At 32.5% G+C, this 17,527-nt stretch overlaps 1 protein-coding gene across 2 annotated transcripts in view; it reads right to left on the minus strand.

The window, feature by feature from the left end:
* LOC134721438 (b(0,+)-type amino acid transporter 1-like) overlaps positions 1-17,527 on the minus strand; it is a 36,445-nt gene that overhangs the window by 13,212 nt on the left and 5,706 nt on the right. For both annotated transcript variants that reach the window (XM_063584469.1, XM_063584468.1), the window contains exons 2-5: positions 9,074-9,232; positions 7,509-7,610; positions 2,616-2,855; positions 233-358 (exon numbers count right to left, since the gene is read on the minus strand). In XM_063584469.1, the coding sequence (XP_063440539.1) occupies positions 233-358; positions 2,616-2,855; positions 7,509-7,524 (382 nt within the window). In that variant the 5' untranslated portion in view covers positions 7,525-7,610; positions 9,074-9,232. The remainder of the gene's footprint in view (positions 1-232; positions 359-2,615; positions 2,856-7,508; positions 7,611-9,073; positions 9,233-17,527) is intronic.

The following is a 17,527-nucleotide window of genomic DNA, read 5'->3' on the forward strand; positions in this document are numbered from 1 at the left end:
TTTTGCATAGATGGTCCCATTTCTCATCTAAATATCTTTGGTGTTTGCATACTAGTATTGTATAATGTGTCATCTTTGTTGAATTGTTCACAACTTTCACACCTCGTGGTGAGTTAAGGATTTCGATATATCGTTCTTCTTTTTTTGAATCAAATATGATGAGGTTTTAAAAAAAATAGGATGTAGGATTACCGGCACACCTCCTTTAAGGTTTGAATGTTATGTTGTTTACCTTGTCCTAGTTTAACCAGTCCTCCTATTACAATGATCACTAGGGCAATAAGCTTAGCAGCTGTGAAGATAACTTGTACGCTGGCGCCTGCTCTTGTATCATAACAGTTGATGATGGTCAGCGTCACTGAAATGATGGCAAAATTATTTGTAAAACAAGTTTAATAAAAAGAAAAAAGAAAGCAACATTTACAACGAACTTCTTAAATCACAATCGTGCTTGTCCGTTTTGTTCTATTGCTAATTAACATTCCCGCATTAAATTTGTAATTTTACTCATCAGAATGAATTGAAATCTCTTCAAAAGTTAAACAAAATAAAAGTATAATTGGTGTTATTCAACATATTGAATGCTACAGTACGTAGTTGGTTGCTTATAGTCCAGTGGCAAATATTTCACACATGTTCAGGACGAGAAAAAATTAACAATAAATACAATAGATAGATAATTAATAAAGTCCGTCCGGAATGAAATTTTGACCGCTACTGGAAAATATGGGTAAAGTGGATGTTGACAGATAGTTTGCCATGCAACAGGCCACCTACGGACCCTTCTAAGAGTTGTTGAACGGGTTCTTTACGTGCAAAAGCATGACCTCTCTCTACACGAGGCATCGGAATTTACGTCTCCATTCTGAACGGACGTGACTGCGTACAAATGTATCTGTTCATCCCATCCCGTACAGCCAAACGGACCCCTAATCCGGCAGAGTTTCACAACTGGTCGGAAGAACACAAAAAGTTACACTACAGCAATGCAATAGTTACCCTTGAGGTAATGATTTATTATGCTTATTTTATTTTATTTTGCAAATAACACCAATCCATCTCTACTGGTTGTTTTGGCAACAACCCCTCCTGAAAATGATAAATCTGATTAATATTGTCCTGTATAAGTTCAGTATACCTCATTCCTCATATTTAAGGGATGAAAAATTAAAATCAATACTTTTCCAATAACGTTTTTATTTCATGTGTAACCGGAAAGCATTATTCTTCTTACAAAATCATCCTTGTCTTCACCTGGACTCGAGCCCGGGACCTCTATGGTACATGGCAGAGCGTACTTCGACTGCATGGCGACTGGGCTAAAGAAGTACTTCCTTAGTTAAATAAGTATCTACCACATTTACTAAGGAAAGCAATCCCGTTACACAAACTTTAAGCATGACTAGACCACCCTGGTTTGCTATAATCAACGTCGCCATTTTCAAGTAATATTGCACTCGCAACCCAAAGATTGGAGACGTTCCACGGGGATGAACGATGAAATACGATATTATGTGTTTACTGAGCTATATTTATAGTTCTCTTATTAGTAAAAAAATTAAACATAAAAAAGAAGATGTGGTATGATTTCCAATGAGACAACTATCAACAAAAGACCAAAATGACACAGACATTAACAACTATAGGTCACCGTACGGCCTATCAGTTGTATATGTGCATGAAAAAAAGCACTAAATGTCCTTAGACAAATTTAAAACAAAGTATCCTTTAATCTAGAAGTGTAAACATTATATAACATCCAAGATTTAACAGTATTGTTATGTTTTATCTATATAATACAACTGAAGTGTTTACATTTCAGACGAGTGTGTACTTGATGAATTGTGTTTTGCCAACATCAATAAAACTGTATTCTTATATTGTAAAATTATTTGCGACTGGACGTTAAGCAAATAACAACCAATCAATCAATAACATAAATCTTTGAGCAGAGTAGTGAAGTCAAACTCTACTATTTTGCAAGTTTACAAATTGAAAAATCGATTTGGCAAATTATTTTTTTGTGAATCAGGAAAACCTGTTTTGTTACTCCTGCCATTCGTTTGATAATTGGTGTCCTTAAACAAAAGTTGCAAATTAAAATTATCTCGTTATGCTTTTTGACACTTAATATCTCTAAAAATCCACAGAAATTGTTTAGCAGTACTCAATTACAGCATGCTATTTTAAACATCTCTTGTTTTGCTACAAGGTCTATTAGTTAACTTATTTTTGTTGTGGAACTTTCGTTCAATTATGAAAAAAGCATAACAATCATTTGATAGAAATATTTCATAGCTTTATAGTTAACAATCTCAGGACTATTAAAGATATTTATCACAAACCGAGCTTGTCTCTGTTAATACCTCATCTCAAATTTCTTACTGGTCCTTTTTATAGTAAGCTAAGGACCTTCCCCGACGGAGCGTAGGTAAAACTGCATCGTTGTCATGCAAATTTTATCTTAAATTAGATAGATCTCTTTTTAGAATAAAAAAAAAACCAAACAAGCGAATGCATACCAACAAGAGGAACTTTATCATGGTAATCACCCATCTTCCTTCCACGAAATAGTACACAAAATATATGTTTAAAATTGATCGTAAAAAACATACCTATTATGGTTGCGGCTATAATCTTAAGCGGCACTTGCGGTATTCCACAGTATGGGAAAAATGTAATGAAATATTGGGCAAACGTCAATGTAATGATAGCCACACTCGATGGTGTTAACACTATGATTTTAGTCCAGGCAAAAAGAAAAGCTAGCACACGTCCCATAGCCGCTCCTATGTAGGCGTATTCTCCTCCAGACTTCCTTATAATGCATCCTAGTTCTGCATATGACAATGATCCTAAACAAATAAAGAAAGAACATGTTAAACTTCAATACTTTAATTTTGCTTTCTTTTTTGAAATGATGCTGTTTACATTTTTAATCAAGCAAAAGCTTACAATAGGTGGTATTGAGAATCAAATTTTAATTTTGTTATAAACAAAAAAAAGAGAAATATTTGGTTTTCTTTTTCAATTTTTAATAAAAAAATTATGCTAAACCTAAAATAAAAAAAAAAACTGAAAACGCCAACATTACGCATTTGTACGGAAGCCGATAAGGGCCATTCAAAAAAAAAATTATGTCGTTAAAACGACATAGCATGTCGTAATTTCGACATAACATGTCGTTATTACGACATCGCTATGTCGTAATTTCGACATAATATGTCGTTATAACGACATCGCTATGTCGTAATTTCGACATATCATGTCGTTTATACGACATAGCTATGTCGTAATAACGACATCGCTATATTTAAAAGAATATGTATTATGATTGGCAAGAGACTAAATGACAAAGAAATTAACAACTATACGTCATCATAATGCCCCCAATAATTAGAAAAGCCCCCGCATAGTCAGCTATAAAAGAGGGAGGAAAGATACCAGAAGGAGTTCCCGAAATGCTGTGTGGCAGACAGTGTTATTATTAAATTATTAGCTCCCTTGGTAAAACTCCAAATTTCATATTTAATGCATTTTATTGTTAAATAAATTACATGAAGCTTAATAAATATAAATTTGTTAATTGCATAGCTATTTGAATTCATTGGTTAAAGATATTTATTTATATTGTAAAGTTTAATATTTGCATCGTCGCAAAATCTTTGGATACCTTCTTTGGATACCTTCAGTGAGAAACTTATATATTTTATTATAATAATTCGGGATTAATTCATGAATGATTGTAGAATGGCTATACACACAGTTGAGAATGACAACACTTTATCAATATAGGAGACTAAGTTGTCAACTATAAAGTACTAATTTGTCAGCTATAAAGCATCCCATCTCCCTCAAAATAAGCGTACACTACATGGATTCCTTTAATAAGAGTGACTCAGAGTATCAATTGCTCTAATGGTACTTTCAAACGTTGGGCACGATGTTCCTTCAACACGTTACACTTCACTTAAAATTCGGCGTCGAAGAGGGTTTTTGACTTCGATATTTTTGCTAGATTTATTCGGTTTTTTATATTGTTGGTTGATTCTGGTTCTGTTCGTTTTTTGATGTCATTTTATCAAAAATTACCTCGAGTTGTGGAAATCGATATAATAATGTTTACCCTTTAAGTTATTTCAACTAAACATGCAGTACTGTCGCAAGTAATGTAGGAAGGAAAGATGGGACGGAAGTACATGTATACGGTTTTCATATTTTTTTTTATCATAGGATGTTTAACTTTCAAGTTGCATATCATCTGTCATTGTAAAATTTCTATATCTTAATTCATCCCCAATACAAATATATCTGACATTCTGCAAGTAAATCGAACATTTTTACCCTGGGTTGAATTTGAATAAAATTGTATTTTCCCTGGCACATATAAGTTGTCGAAATACACCCCTTCAATTACTTGAACCTTGGCTTGAGAATTATTTCCCGAGTCATCTTCCGATATATAAATTTTAAAATATAGTAATCTACTTCTGGATCGTCCGCGAAAACGGAAAATAAAAATATAATCCCGTTTTTTTTAATTCGATGAAACGGTTTTCGTCGCTGTTTGGGATTCGTCTTTCAATTACCTACATTTCATGCACAAGTTTATATTGACGAAAAGTTCCGGCTTCGCTAGTACAGGAATTACTTTCATCACGACAGTTATGACATGAATCGCAGGACAAATCGCGAAGTAAAACATTCCGTGAACTGGTATTAATTCTTTTGATATTGGTGATTGCACCTAACTGAAGTGACGACTTTGATTTATTTATTTCGGAGTACTTCCGTAACATAAATTTCAATTTATCTTATATAATGGGATTCCCCCCCCCCCCCCCCCCCCCCATTTCCAAATTTTCCAAATTCTTTTAAATAAATCGTTAAAAGCTATACAATTAATAAAAATTGCAAAATTTAACCTGTGTCGAACCTATGTCCCCGGGCGGAGTCTTTAGCAACATGCACTATTCTTTTTTTCCGGCAATTAGCGTCTTTCGGATTTTAGACGTTTTCAGACGTTTGGAAAAATTAGCTACCGTTTTGTAATGTATGGAAGCATTTTATTCCTTTAAGACCCAAATATGTAGTTAATAAGAAAAGAATCTTGGCATTTTTTACTCTTCGTATATCTAACTTTTGTTTTGATCAATTATAAAAAATGCGCGTTAACTGCTTTGAAAAATGAAATATCAACTTGGACAACATGGCTACCGTTTGAAAAACGACTGTGTAGAGAAGATTTTATTGAATCAGCAATATTTTAACTCACATGAGGCAAATATTTGTACTTTTGTTAGATAGTACTATTGTCTTACTATTTTTATTAATTTTCTGCTATAATATGCAGTCGAGTCAAATGAAATTTGGTAAAATAACGGCTTTAACGCCACCAAAGAACCGACACATGTCGTTGTTCCTGTCAAGAACCAAGAAAATCAAAGAATAAGAAATAGGATCACTATACATTAGTCTAGAGTTAAAACAGTTTTTCATAAATGTAACGTTGGACGGGGACATCTGTTTTTTTTTTTTCACATAGCTTTCTTATTTTAATCCTCAAATATACTAGATATTACTTAGAAGATGACCAAGAGCTGTAAATACATAATTCAAAACATATATTGAATTTGTTTTTTAATATTGGTTCGTGTTTTTTAACATTTTTATTTTGTTTTGCGGATGAAATTTCGAAGATTCTGTTTTAAATCCTAGAGGTTGTAGAAACATCGCGCGTGCCCAACGTTTGAAAGTAGAAATAGAGCAATCAATACTTCAATACACCCTTATACCAAGAAGCCATGTAGTTTGCGCTTGTTTAAAGGGAGATGAAAAGCTTGGCTTGACTTGGTTGTACAAATATAGTGCTTCTGATATTTCCACATTTCATTCTCTCCACATGTTAATCTATATAAGATGAAAGTTTTAAAAGACTTTGTTTGACTGTATAGTTCTAGTACGATGAGCAATGTTAATCTAAATTGGTATCTATAAAATATATAAGTTTCTCACTGAAGTTACCCAAAGATTTTGCGACGATGCAAATATTAAACTTAACAATATAAATAAATATCTTTAACCAATGAATTCAAATAGCAAAAGCTATGCAATTAACAAATATATACTTATTAAGCTTCATGTAAATTATTTACACATTAACTATGAAATTTGGAGTTTTACCAAGGGAGCTAATAATTAAATAATAACACTGTCTGCAACACAGCATTTCGGGGACTGTCCCTCTGGTACCTTTCTTCCCTCTTTTATAGCTGACTATGCGGGGGCTTTCTAATTATCGGGGGCATTATGATGACGTATAATAATTATTGTTAATTTCTGTGTTATTTAGTCTCTTGCCAATCATAATACATATTCTTTTAAATATAGCTATGTCGTTATTACCACATAGCTATTATTTCGACATAGCTGTGTCGTTAAAACGACATAGTGATGTTGTTATTACGACATGATATGTCGAAATTACGACATAGAGATGTCGTTATAACCACATGTTATGTCGAAATTACGACATAGCGATGTCGTAATAACGACATGTTATGTCGAAATTACGACATGCTATGTCGTTATAACGACATAAAATATTTTTTTTGAATGGCCCTTATCGGCTTCCGTACTACATTTGACTGTCGTGTTTGTATTCATTTCGATTAACCTTGTAAAGAAAAAAACATATAAAAAAAAAACTCATCGACGATAGCAAAATGCAATGTTTTTTTGCCTGTTGTAGAAGACTTTATCTATGTTGACTGTCTTTAACTGTTTGTTTATCTTTAGACTTTAGTATTGGTATGATGCGTTTCCGTCTGGTTGAAATATAAACAACATCTTCTGTTTTTAAATTGTTTAAAGTGTTGACACAGATTTGTTTTGTCTGATTAACGAATTTTGTATCGATTATGATGCTATTACTGCTGGTACGACACATATTATGAAGGTTGAAATGTACAGATGGCGCAATCCATGTTCTATCATACTAGAACTATATATGGGTATACGACCTATATTTATCTGATTTTATAATTGTATTCAAAGGTATGAATATAATAAAATCAAGATTTGTCAATGTAACGGGGTGATTTTAAAATAGATCTAAATGGACTTATATTACAGGTTTTTGAGTATGATATACAAATGGTATTTGCTGAAAACGAACGACAGCGAATAACATATTTGACTACAAAATATTAAAACGCAATCATGATAATGTAATATTATACATAACTGCATTCTATGGTGGCCGGTTAAGGCAATGTTGCATGTTCGCCCTTCATATTCTAAATCGCGATGTCGAGAACACGAAATAGTAATTTTTCAGATTTCGTGTTTTCAACTTAGCGATTTTGCATTCGAGATAAAGCTTTTTCTGACAATATGAATGGCAAAAACGCGAAATGGCCTTAATCGGCACCATACCATTCTCTTCAATGTGACCTATTTCAAACTTGAAACTTAATGTGCATGTAATAGCTGAAAAGAATACTTACCAAGTAGGGAAAGCATACCCCCTAAACCCCATACTATCAAACTTAGTCCGACGGAGCCAGTCTCTGTTAGAACACCCTTTGGAGAGATAAAAATACCGGACCCTAAAGAAAGATAATAAAATTATGTCTTCTTATATATAAATTATATTTCGTACCGAATAAAAAACATAATTTTATACAAAAATCAGTTTTTTTAAATGAATCTTGAGTCTTCCCTATACGTATTCAGGAAACTTTATATATACATGTATATTAATTCTAGCTTATTTTTTCATAATCGTTAAAATGAAAAGAACATAGATGGCGTTTCTTTTTCTAATGCAAATGCCTGTGCTTTTAGCATACATCAAGTCTTTGGTAATCTCTTTTGAAATGTTTCACAATTTATCATACATTGATGATGGTATAAATGTAATATGATTGCTTACATCTCCATACTATGATCTGTAGTAGATAGTTGTCACTTTGACAATCATACCACATCTCCTCTCCTCATTGTTATTATATATGGAGGCGTCTAAGTACTTATTAGATAAACTTTTCTTGTGAATCATTTTTTTTTTTGTAATTTCTTTTTTTCCCTCTCAAAGTGTTTTATATAACGAATGCTTCATATTACATATTCTTAGATTACAGATAAAAATCATTTGTTCATATACCGATGTAATACTAGTAGTGTATATACAAAGAATATGTAAACGAGTCTAAATTGAAAACTACGTTCAAACCTATGATTGCGTTGGATAAAAACCGCAATTGTTATACGTGTGCATGTAAAACAAATTTCGTTGTAGAAGGGTCTAAAAACAGCACAAACAACATTTTCCAAAAGACCAAAAAAAGTGAAAAAGTATATTTAAACAAAACCACTGATGTTCTTTAACCCTGCAGACTGCCATTGGCGATTGCCAAATAAAATTGATCACAAGATGTAACAAAATGGATCTTAATATAAATTTAATACTAAACAGATTAAAATTAACTTGTGGCCACGATGTTATGCCACAAACATACGGTGTCAATATGTTTTTAGTACACCAGATCCGGATTTCGACAATAAATGTCTCTTCAGTGATGTTAGGGATCGAAACGGTATTTGGAAGTCCATATGAAAAGTACCCTCATTTTAAGATAAACTCTTGAATTTTAAGAGTCAATATAGGATGAAGGGATCATATAAACCGGAGGGAAAATATGATACAAGCCCAAACGATAAAATATAAACGAGTCTAAATTGAAAACTACGTTCAAACCTATGATTGCGTTGGATAAAAACCGCAATTTTTATACGTGTGCATGTAAAACAAATTTCGTTGTAGAAGGGTCTAAAAACAGCACAAACAACATTTTCCAAAAGACCAAAAAAAGTGAAAAAGTATATTTAAACAAAACGCATTTGACTAACAGGTCGAACAACTGATGTTCTTTAACCCAAAGAATATGTAATATATAGCTATGCCGTCTTTCACGATACCATACGAGAGTTTATTTTGTTTTCTATATTTTTGAAAGTTTTTTTCTGGGGTGCATTAATTTTTTCATTTTTTTTAATGCACATAATGTACCTATGACAGTTCCTACGATGAAAGATGTTCCACTTATAAGACCAACAGTTTTCTTAAGAGTTACTGTATTTTCTATCACCACACCCCCATCATTGACGCTTCTATCTACATTTCCATTTATAGGTCGCTTCCGAAGTTCATTCTCGTCATAAGGCTCTTCTGAAAAATCAAATTCTATCATTATATATAAATGAAAGGAAGAGTATATGTAATTATCTTACCTCTTGTTCTACAATTTCTTTACACAATTTCTAGGGATATGTTGGTTAAAAGCGTCAGCGTAGAGACCGTGTATATTCCATATTAGGTTAGTACGGAGGCGGACTTATTTCATACACTATTAGTAGTGGTGTTACATCTCTTTATTAAAACAAAACGATACTGAGAAAAAAATCTTAGAGGTTTCATCAGACGAAAAAAATTATGATGAAGATTGAAATAAATTCGTAAAACACATTTAAACCTAATAAATTCGCTCGTATCCCCATATGGAATTTACTGACCCCATATAAACCGTATTAGGTCACTAGCACACTATATGTAAGTAATATTATTGCCTATGAAAGCTATATAAACATCAAAGGACAAGATCCAAACAATATCATGTCTTCAATAATGAGCAGAACACATGCCGTGGATGAAAAATACCTGAGACCTACTGTAAAAGTATATCTACTGACACATAATACGTGTTGTTTATGCTACCTGCTAAGTAACTGTAAAAGAATTTTTGCATAATCAATTGATTCATCCATTTTGACGGTTAATATCTTATAAATTTTAATACTTATAATAAAGAAAATGATACTTTCTTCGTCTTTTCAATTATATATATACCAAATTACTTTTCAATTGTATACCAAACTGTAACAGTTATTTAAAACTTCTGCATGCGTCGTATCAACGATTTAACCATGAAGATGGAAAGATTCAATGAATTAATTATATTTTAAATTACATGCTTTCGTGAAACCTGACAAAAGTGCATAGATATTACAACATGGTTTACTCATAACACAACTGTTAACAAGATAATGACTGGAGTAGTAAAAGTGATTAGTCGTTATTTTTCGGTTTTTGGTGAAATTATTGTATAATTTGATGCGCCCTGTATAATTTATACTCCATTATTATAGTTTAAGCTACTTCGCGTTTAAAACTTCCATTGAAGGCTCATTTTCTGATATTTCATAGTTTTTTTGACTGATGTTCCCACGGCATTTCTCGATTGTTTGTAATTTATTACAACCTACATAAGGTGTTTCGATCACATATCCGACAAGTGTCTATAAATTATATAAACAATAAAAACTTGTTCTGCACTACTATAAAGTGCATGTCAAGACTGCAATATAATTTCTAATCAGATAAATTTGATTTTTTTCTATGCATTAACTAAAAGAAAAGAAAGGAACATGATGTATGCGCTAAATACCTTCTTTTTCATCTCACAGCAAGTTTGCAGATTGAAATGGAAGACCACGAAGAACATGAGCATTCACTTATAACCATTAATACTACATAAACAGAATATAATGACAAAATATAAAACAAATCAAACAGGAAAAACAACGGTCTTATTTAGATAATAGCAAACCGGCATAGGTATAACTGATGGATATGCGAAGTCAGAGAGATCAGGTATTGCATTTAATTTGACTTTCATCTTGTATACCATTTTTTGTATTAAAAAAGTATTGATATTGGATTTCAATGCTCTGATACATGTTATTACATGTATATTGTTATTAGGTACATGTTTTTAATATTATTTTAAAAACTAGCTAATAAAACATGCAGGTTATTAATGTGAATAATATCTGCTAGAAGATGTATATAGGATACACGCTGAAGTGACTGCAACCAAACGAATTAAATACTGAAACTACAGCTAACGTTCATTACACAGTCGTCAAAAAAAAGGGACGAAAGATACCAGAGGAACATTCAAACTCATAAATCGAAAATAAACTGACAACGCTATGACTAAAAATGAAAAGACAAACAGACAAATAATAGTACACAAAACAACATCGGATAATAAAGACTTAGCAACACGAACCCCACCGAACACTGGGTGTGATCTCAGGTGCTCTGAAAGTTTTAGCAGATCCTGCTCCACATGTGGCACCCGTCGTGTTGCTCATGTTAGTACAATCTTCAACTATTGATTGGCCAAACTCTTAATCACAACAGTAACTTTTTATACTGCAACACCAAACGAACTGCTTTCACTGACAAGAATCCTGACTTGAACAGCAAATGGAGACCAATAGTACCCTAACCCATTTAAATGTCCTTCATCGGACTGAAACATTGCTTTGCTTTGAAGTATTCCCTGTTTATAACGTTTTACTGATACAAAGTGTTGTCGATATATACGACATCTCAGCGAAACAAATATCTTTTATAATAAATGAAGATGTGGTATGATTGCCAATGAGACAACTATCCACAAAAGACCAAAATGACACAGAAATTAACAACTATAGGTCACCGTACGGTCTTCAACAATGAGATAAACCTGTTTCTTTAATATGTGTTCGTTTGATCTTATACGTATAACCTATATGTACCTTTGAACTAGAATACAAGTATTTATTGACTTTGCAAATATTTGACAAGTACAGTATAAAAAGATTTATATATTATGTTATGCCTTCTTTCTTTTTTGTTTTATATTAGTGACTTATATGTGTAAAATTGGCTACAAATTCCTCATACGTATATAAGAGGATAGATGACCCCGCCCAGTCATATATTTGAAATTGACCTTAATTTTTCTTTTTTTTTCGGCTTTTATATCGAATTGAGTTTTATATCTTGAATAAAAGTAAACACATATGCAAGTTTTTTGCAAGTTTAAAAAAAACTCATTATGCAATACATTTGAAGAATGTAACCACAATTTATAAAACTAATTTCAAAAGATGTTTAAGGTATTTAATCATTTGAAAGGAGACCATTATAATGAGCAGAGAACGAAGGATGTTTACAACCATATGTCCCCATTCAAAACATTGATCGTCAAAATAAAGGAATCCAACTCCCATAACACCCCTGGATCCGCCACTGTAAATAAAGAAATACTAATCACTTAGAAGGTTCCTAACGCGGGACAGACAAATACGCATGTGCCATGATGTCGCAAAGTGAAAGTATTTTTGTTTATTTCTGAGTGCCCACTCTTTTTTTTTAATCTCGATCAGTGTACTTTAAGATTGTTTTAATTTAAAGCATTCCCGATTTTACGTTTTACGCAAATGTTTACTGATAAACGACCTGCTTGTGAAACATATTTTTAAAGTTTTAAAAACCCTTCTTATTAAAGCATTTTGTAGATAACCTACTTACATGTACATTGAACTACATGTTCTATATATAACAGCATGTATTGTCGTTGTAAATATTTACAAAGTTGTTAAGATTTCTACATTGTATAGTCCTTTCTTGCTTTCCCGCGTATCACTTATTTATTTAAATTCCTCATACGTATATTAGTAGCTAGGTGACCTTGCAATATTCAAGTATAGTAGTAAGTGACCTTTTTATTTTCTTATTTTATTTTTGTGGTTTCGAGATCAATTTATTTTTATATATATAAGTAGTAAGTGACCTTATTATACTCGATTTCATTTTTTCGGTTTCGAGATCAATTAAGTTCTATATTTATTTACCTTTATTTTTACGGAGGTATTTGATATGCAATGCACGTTTAAAATAGATATTAAGAACATAAAAAGGTTCTGAAATTGAACACAAATTTGGAAGTTTTAATGCGGCGCTATCGTTCATGTCCATGCTTTATTAATGTTTACATTCAAAACGGCGTTGTACACAGTATGCTCTCTTTTTTTCTGACAATCATCAAAATGATACGCGTTAAGATAGTAGGGGCATAAACGTATGGGTTTTATTGTCGGCCGGTAAGACACATGCTATATCAACCGGCGAGGGCTCTTTTGGGCTGTGTAGAGCGTGTAAACACAACTGCACAGTCACGTTTGTTATAAAAATAAAAGTTGAATAAAAAAATACCAAACTCCCAGGAAATTTTAAAACGGAAAGCCCTTTCAAACAAATCTAACCACTGAAAACCACTGTCATATTCCTGACTTGGTACAGACATTTTCTTATGTAGAAAATGGTGGATTATACCTGGTTTTAAAGCTAGCTTAACCTCTCGCTTCTATGACAGTCGCATATAAATCTATTATATTGACAACAATATGTGAACTAACTTAACACACATGATAGGTCAAAACGTCAAATCCGGGGTACATCAGTCAACATCGTAATATAATCTTAATCAAAATAAAACAAATAACTAGACCTGTTGGTGACCTTCTGCTGTTGTGTTTTTTTATTTTGGTCGGGTTGTTGTCTCTTTGACACATTCCCCATTTCCATTCTCAATTTTATTTTTTACAGAGTTTGTCTTTAGTGCCGTGTGGAGGCAGTAGAGTGCCTCCCCGTGCTTCAGGTTTATGCTCTTATAATATACTAGATTATGGAGTGTGTGTCCGAGCGAGAACTGCTCTAGTTCATTACTTTAGGAATGTTTATCAAAAAGTAGTATTTCAATATTCAGCCCCATTCTACTAATTGGTCAGCCATCAGTCATACCCTGATATACACTATCTTTTTCGGGTAATTAATACTGATAGCGTTCGACATTTTCAGCCGAACAAATGTATCACTTTTACTTACTAAATTATTGTATGCTGGTTCATATTCTGGACGCCAATCTTTGCTCCTTTATTATGTAATTCACTAACAAAACAATTATGAAACTAAGAAACGGAAAAATACTAAATACTAAACTTGTTCAAAGGGTATCTACACGTCTCAATTTTCAAAATCGGTTATCTAAAAATAATACCATCGCTAACATTTTTAACAATAAAAATCGTGGTTACCCTTCTATCGATAAGTGTCATGCCAAAAAATGACTTACATGTCCCCGTCTTTCCACCAACAATACGGTAAGGTCCACGTTTAATGGTCGCACATTTTCTTTAAATTTTGAAACTGATATTACTTGAAAAACAAACAGTATTATTTATTTACTCACATGAAACAAACCGGGATGTGGTATTCAGTACGTAGGAGAAACTGGAAGATATTTATCAAAACGCACTCAAGAACATCTGTATCGTTTTAAAAGACCTAATAAATTCAAAAGTATCATTTACCAACACCTTAAGAAGCACAACCATCCTTTTAAATATTTAGCAGTTCAACCTTTAGAAGTAGTAAATAAGCAGCCTGGTGAATCGCATTCAAAGTTTGTACGATCACGGAAAATAATTGAATTAAATTGGATTAAAAAATTACAGACAGTTTACCCTCTCGGTCTAAATGATAATATCATGGGAATTGGTAATATATCTAGAACCAATTCCGTTAACATTTTGGATATTGTTTCTAAAACTGTTCGTAAAAACCGTTCTCACGGTTGTAGAACAAATCGCAATCAAAGAAAATTTCGGGCCAATCATACCAATATTTCGGACCTAATTTCTATTTCAAAAAACAACGGCAGACATTATCTGTTAACAAAACTCTGTTCGTTACCGGTTAATAAGTTAAATAAAATTTTGGAGGATTGCAACACAATTTCATATAGCAGTCCTAAGTATGAAATTGTTCAAATTATTATGGCATATTGTTATTCTAAATTATTTCCCAAAATTGATCGCCCTGAAGATCATAAAAAACATTTTATTAAAATTAAGTATGTCAATAAAGGCTTTGATTTTGTAAATATTGCCGGTATATTTAACGACCATTCTGTTAAAGAACAAATTCCTGGATATTTTGACAATACTGAGCTACCTCTTATTTGTTATATTTACAAGAAATCTACCCGGAAATTTGTGTTTAATTATAGTCAATTGTGTAAAGATGTTAATATCAGTGAAAATACACCTACATGTACTTCATGTAATTGCAGTAATTCCGAATATATTTATGGACCCATTTCCCATGTTATAACAGGAGATCTTAACATCGTTCAAGACCGAGAGTTAAAATCATTTCTCAGTAAAGGACCTAAATATCGTCCCCCGTCAATTATTAATTGGAATGAGTGTCGTAATATCATCCACGAATCACTCCATACTTACTGTATGAAATGGATAAAACGGGAAAAAGCTGACAAAAAATCTTTGGACTCTTTTTTTAATTCAGTAATGAAGATAGTTGATATACGTATTCAACATTTTAAAGAACATTTTACTATTAACAATAACCACAATAAACCTATTTCTCGTATCAAACATAAACTAAAAGAACTAGCCAAGGAATTTGTTTTTGTCCCGGCCGATAAAGCTGCTAATAATATTATTATTGTTTGACGTAAATTTTACATCGAGGTTCTGAAAAAGGAAATCACCAATTCACCAACATTCCAACTGACTCCATTTTCAGAAAACGAAATCTGTAACAAACATAAACTTTTAGCCACCGCTTTACAAGCAGAGCCAAATACAATGAAAGTTCCAACTATGAATTGGCTTCCGAAGCTACACAAAACCCCTTACAAATATAGATTTATTTCGTCTTCAAGCCATTGTTCAACTACTAAATTGTCTATTATTCTTACCAGCACACTTGGTACAATTAAAAACCTTATAATAAATTGTTCAAATAAGGCCTTCGAAAATAGTGGAATAAATTACTTTTGGAGTGTCAAGAACTCGTTGGAAGTACTTGATAAATTGCATGCTTATATTGGTGATTTTGAATCTGTTCAAAGTTTTGATTTTTCTACCCTGTATACCACATTGCCTCACATTCTCATTAAGAAAAAATTCACCCACCTAATTAAATGGGCATTCAAAAAATCAGAATGTGAATATATATGTTCAAACTCTTTTAGGTAATTTTTTAGTAGCAATAAACAAAAAAACTATGTTAATTGGACATGCTTTGATACTATATATGCCCTTGAATTTTTACTAGATAACATTTTTGTTCGCTTTGGGGATTCCGTATATCGTCAGATTATCGGAATTCCAATGGGGACTAACTGTGCACCACTTATTGCGGACCTCTTTTTGTATTGTTACGAGTTACAATTTATGACAAAAATAAGCAAAGACCCATCAAAACAACATCTGATAAACAAATTTAATAATACTTTTAGATATTTGGATGATATTTTGGCTCTCAATAATGACGACTTCAGTATGTATATTAATGAAATTTATCCTGGTGAACTCACTTTAAATAAAGCTAATACTAACAATGACCAATGCCCTTTCCTCGATCTTGATATCTATATCACTAACGGAAAGCTGAATACTAAAATTTATGATAAAAGGGATGATTTTTCATTTCCTATCGTTAATTATCCGTTTTTAGATGGTGACGTTCCCTTGTCACCATCTTACGGTGTTTATATATCTCAACTTGTACGATTCGCTCGTGTATGTAACAATGTTTTAGATTTTAACGAGAGAAATTTATGTATTACTGAAAAATTATTACACCAGGGTTTTCGATATCACAAACTAGTCAAAACATTTACTAAATTTTATCATCGGTATAAAGACATCATTCGTAAATATAGCTCAACATGCAGACTTTTTATACGTTCAGGTATTTCACATCCAATTTTTTATGGAAATATTCTTTATAAAGCACAAAGGTGTCAGTATTCACCTCATAAACTTACAAAACCTTTGAATAGACTTATTAAGAAGGGATATAATTACGATACTGTTGTCAAGTCATTAAAGATTGCATATTTTGGCGTTAATATTGAGTCACTGATAAGGTCTTTGCGTCGGAACTAAACACATTTATTCTAAAAACAGTTGTTGGCATGACACGGGTTATGTTCTCATATATGTTATGATGGTATGATACTAAACCCCTAACGGGAAGGATTGTGCCTGATGTTCATATGATGAAATCATAATCTTTCAGTCAGTTTAATTGAAGTCTGGAGCTGGCATGTCAGTTAACTGCTAGTAGTCTGTTGTTATTTATGTATTATTGTCATTTTGTTTATTTTCTTTGGTTACATCTTCTGACATCAGACTCGGACTTCTCTTGAACTGAATTTTAATGTGCGTATTGTTATGCTTTTACTTTTCTACACTGGTTAGAGGTATAGGGGGAGGGTTGAGATCTCACAAACATGTTTAACCCCGCCGCATTTTTGCGCCTGTCCCAAGTCAGGAGCCTCTGGCCTTTGTTAGTCTTGTATTATTTAAATTTTAGTTTCTTGTGTACAATTTGGAAATTAGTATGGCGTTCATTATCACTGAACTAGTATATATTTGTTTAGGGGCCAGCTGAAGGACGCCTCCGGGTGCGGGAATTTCTCGCTACATTGAAGACCTGTTGGTGACCTTCTGCTGTTGTGTTTTTTTATTTTGGTCGGGTTGTTGTCTCTTTGACACATTCCCCATTTCCATTCTCAATTTTAACTGTTTCAAAATA

Source organism: Mytilus trossulus, chromosome 6, assembly GCF_036588685.1.
Source record: "Mytilus trossulus isolate FHL-02 chromosome 6, PNRI_Mtr1.1.1.hap1, whole genome shotgun sequence".
Taxonomy (NCBI): Eukaryota; Metazoa; Mollusca; class Bivalvia; order Mytilida; family Mytilidae; genus Mytilus; species Mytilus trossulus.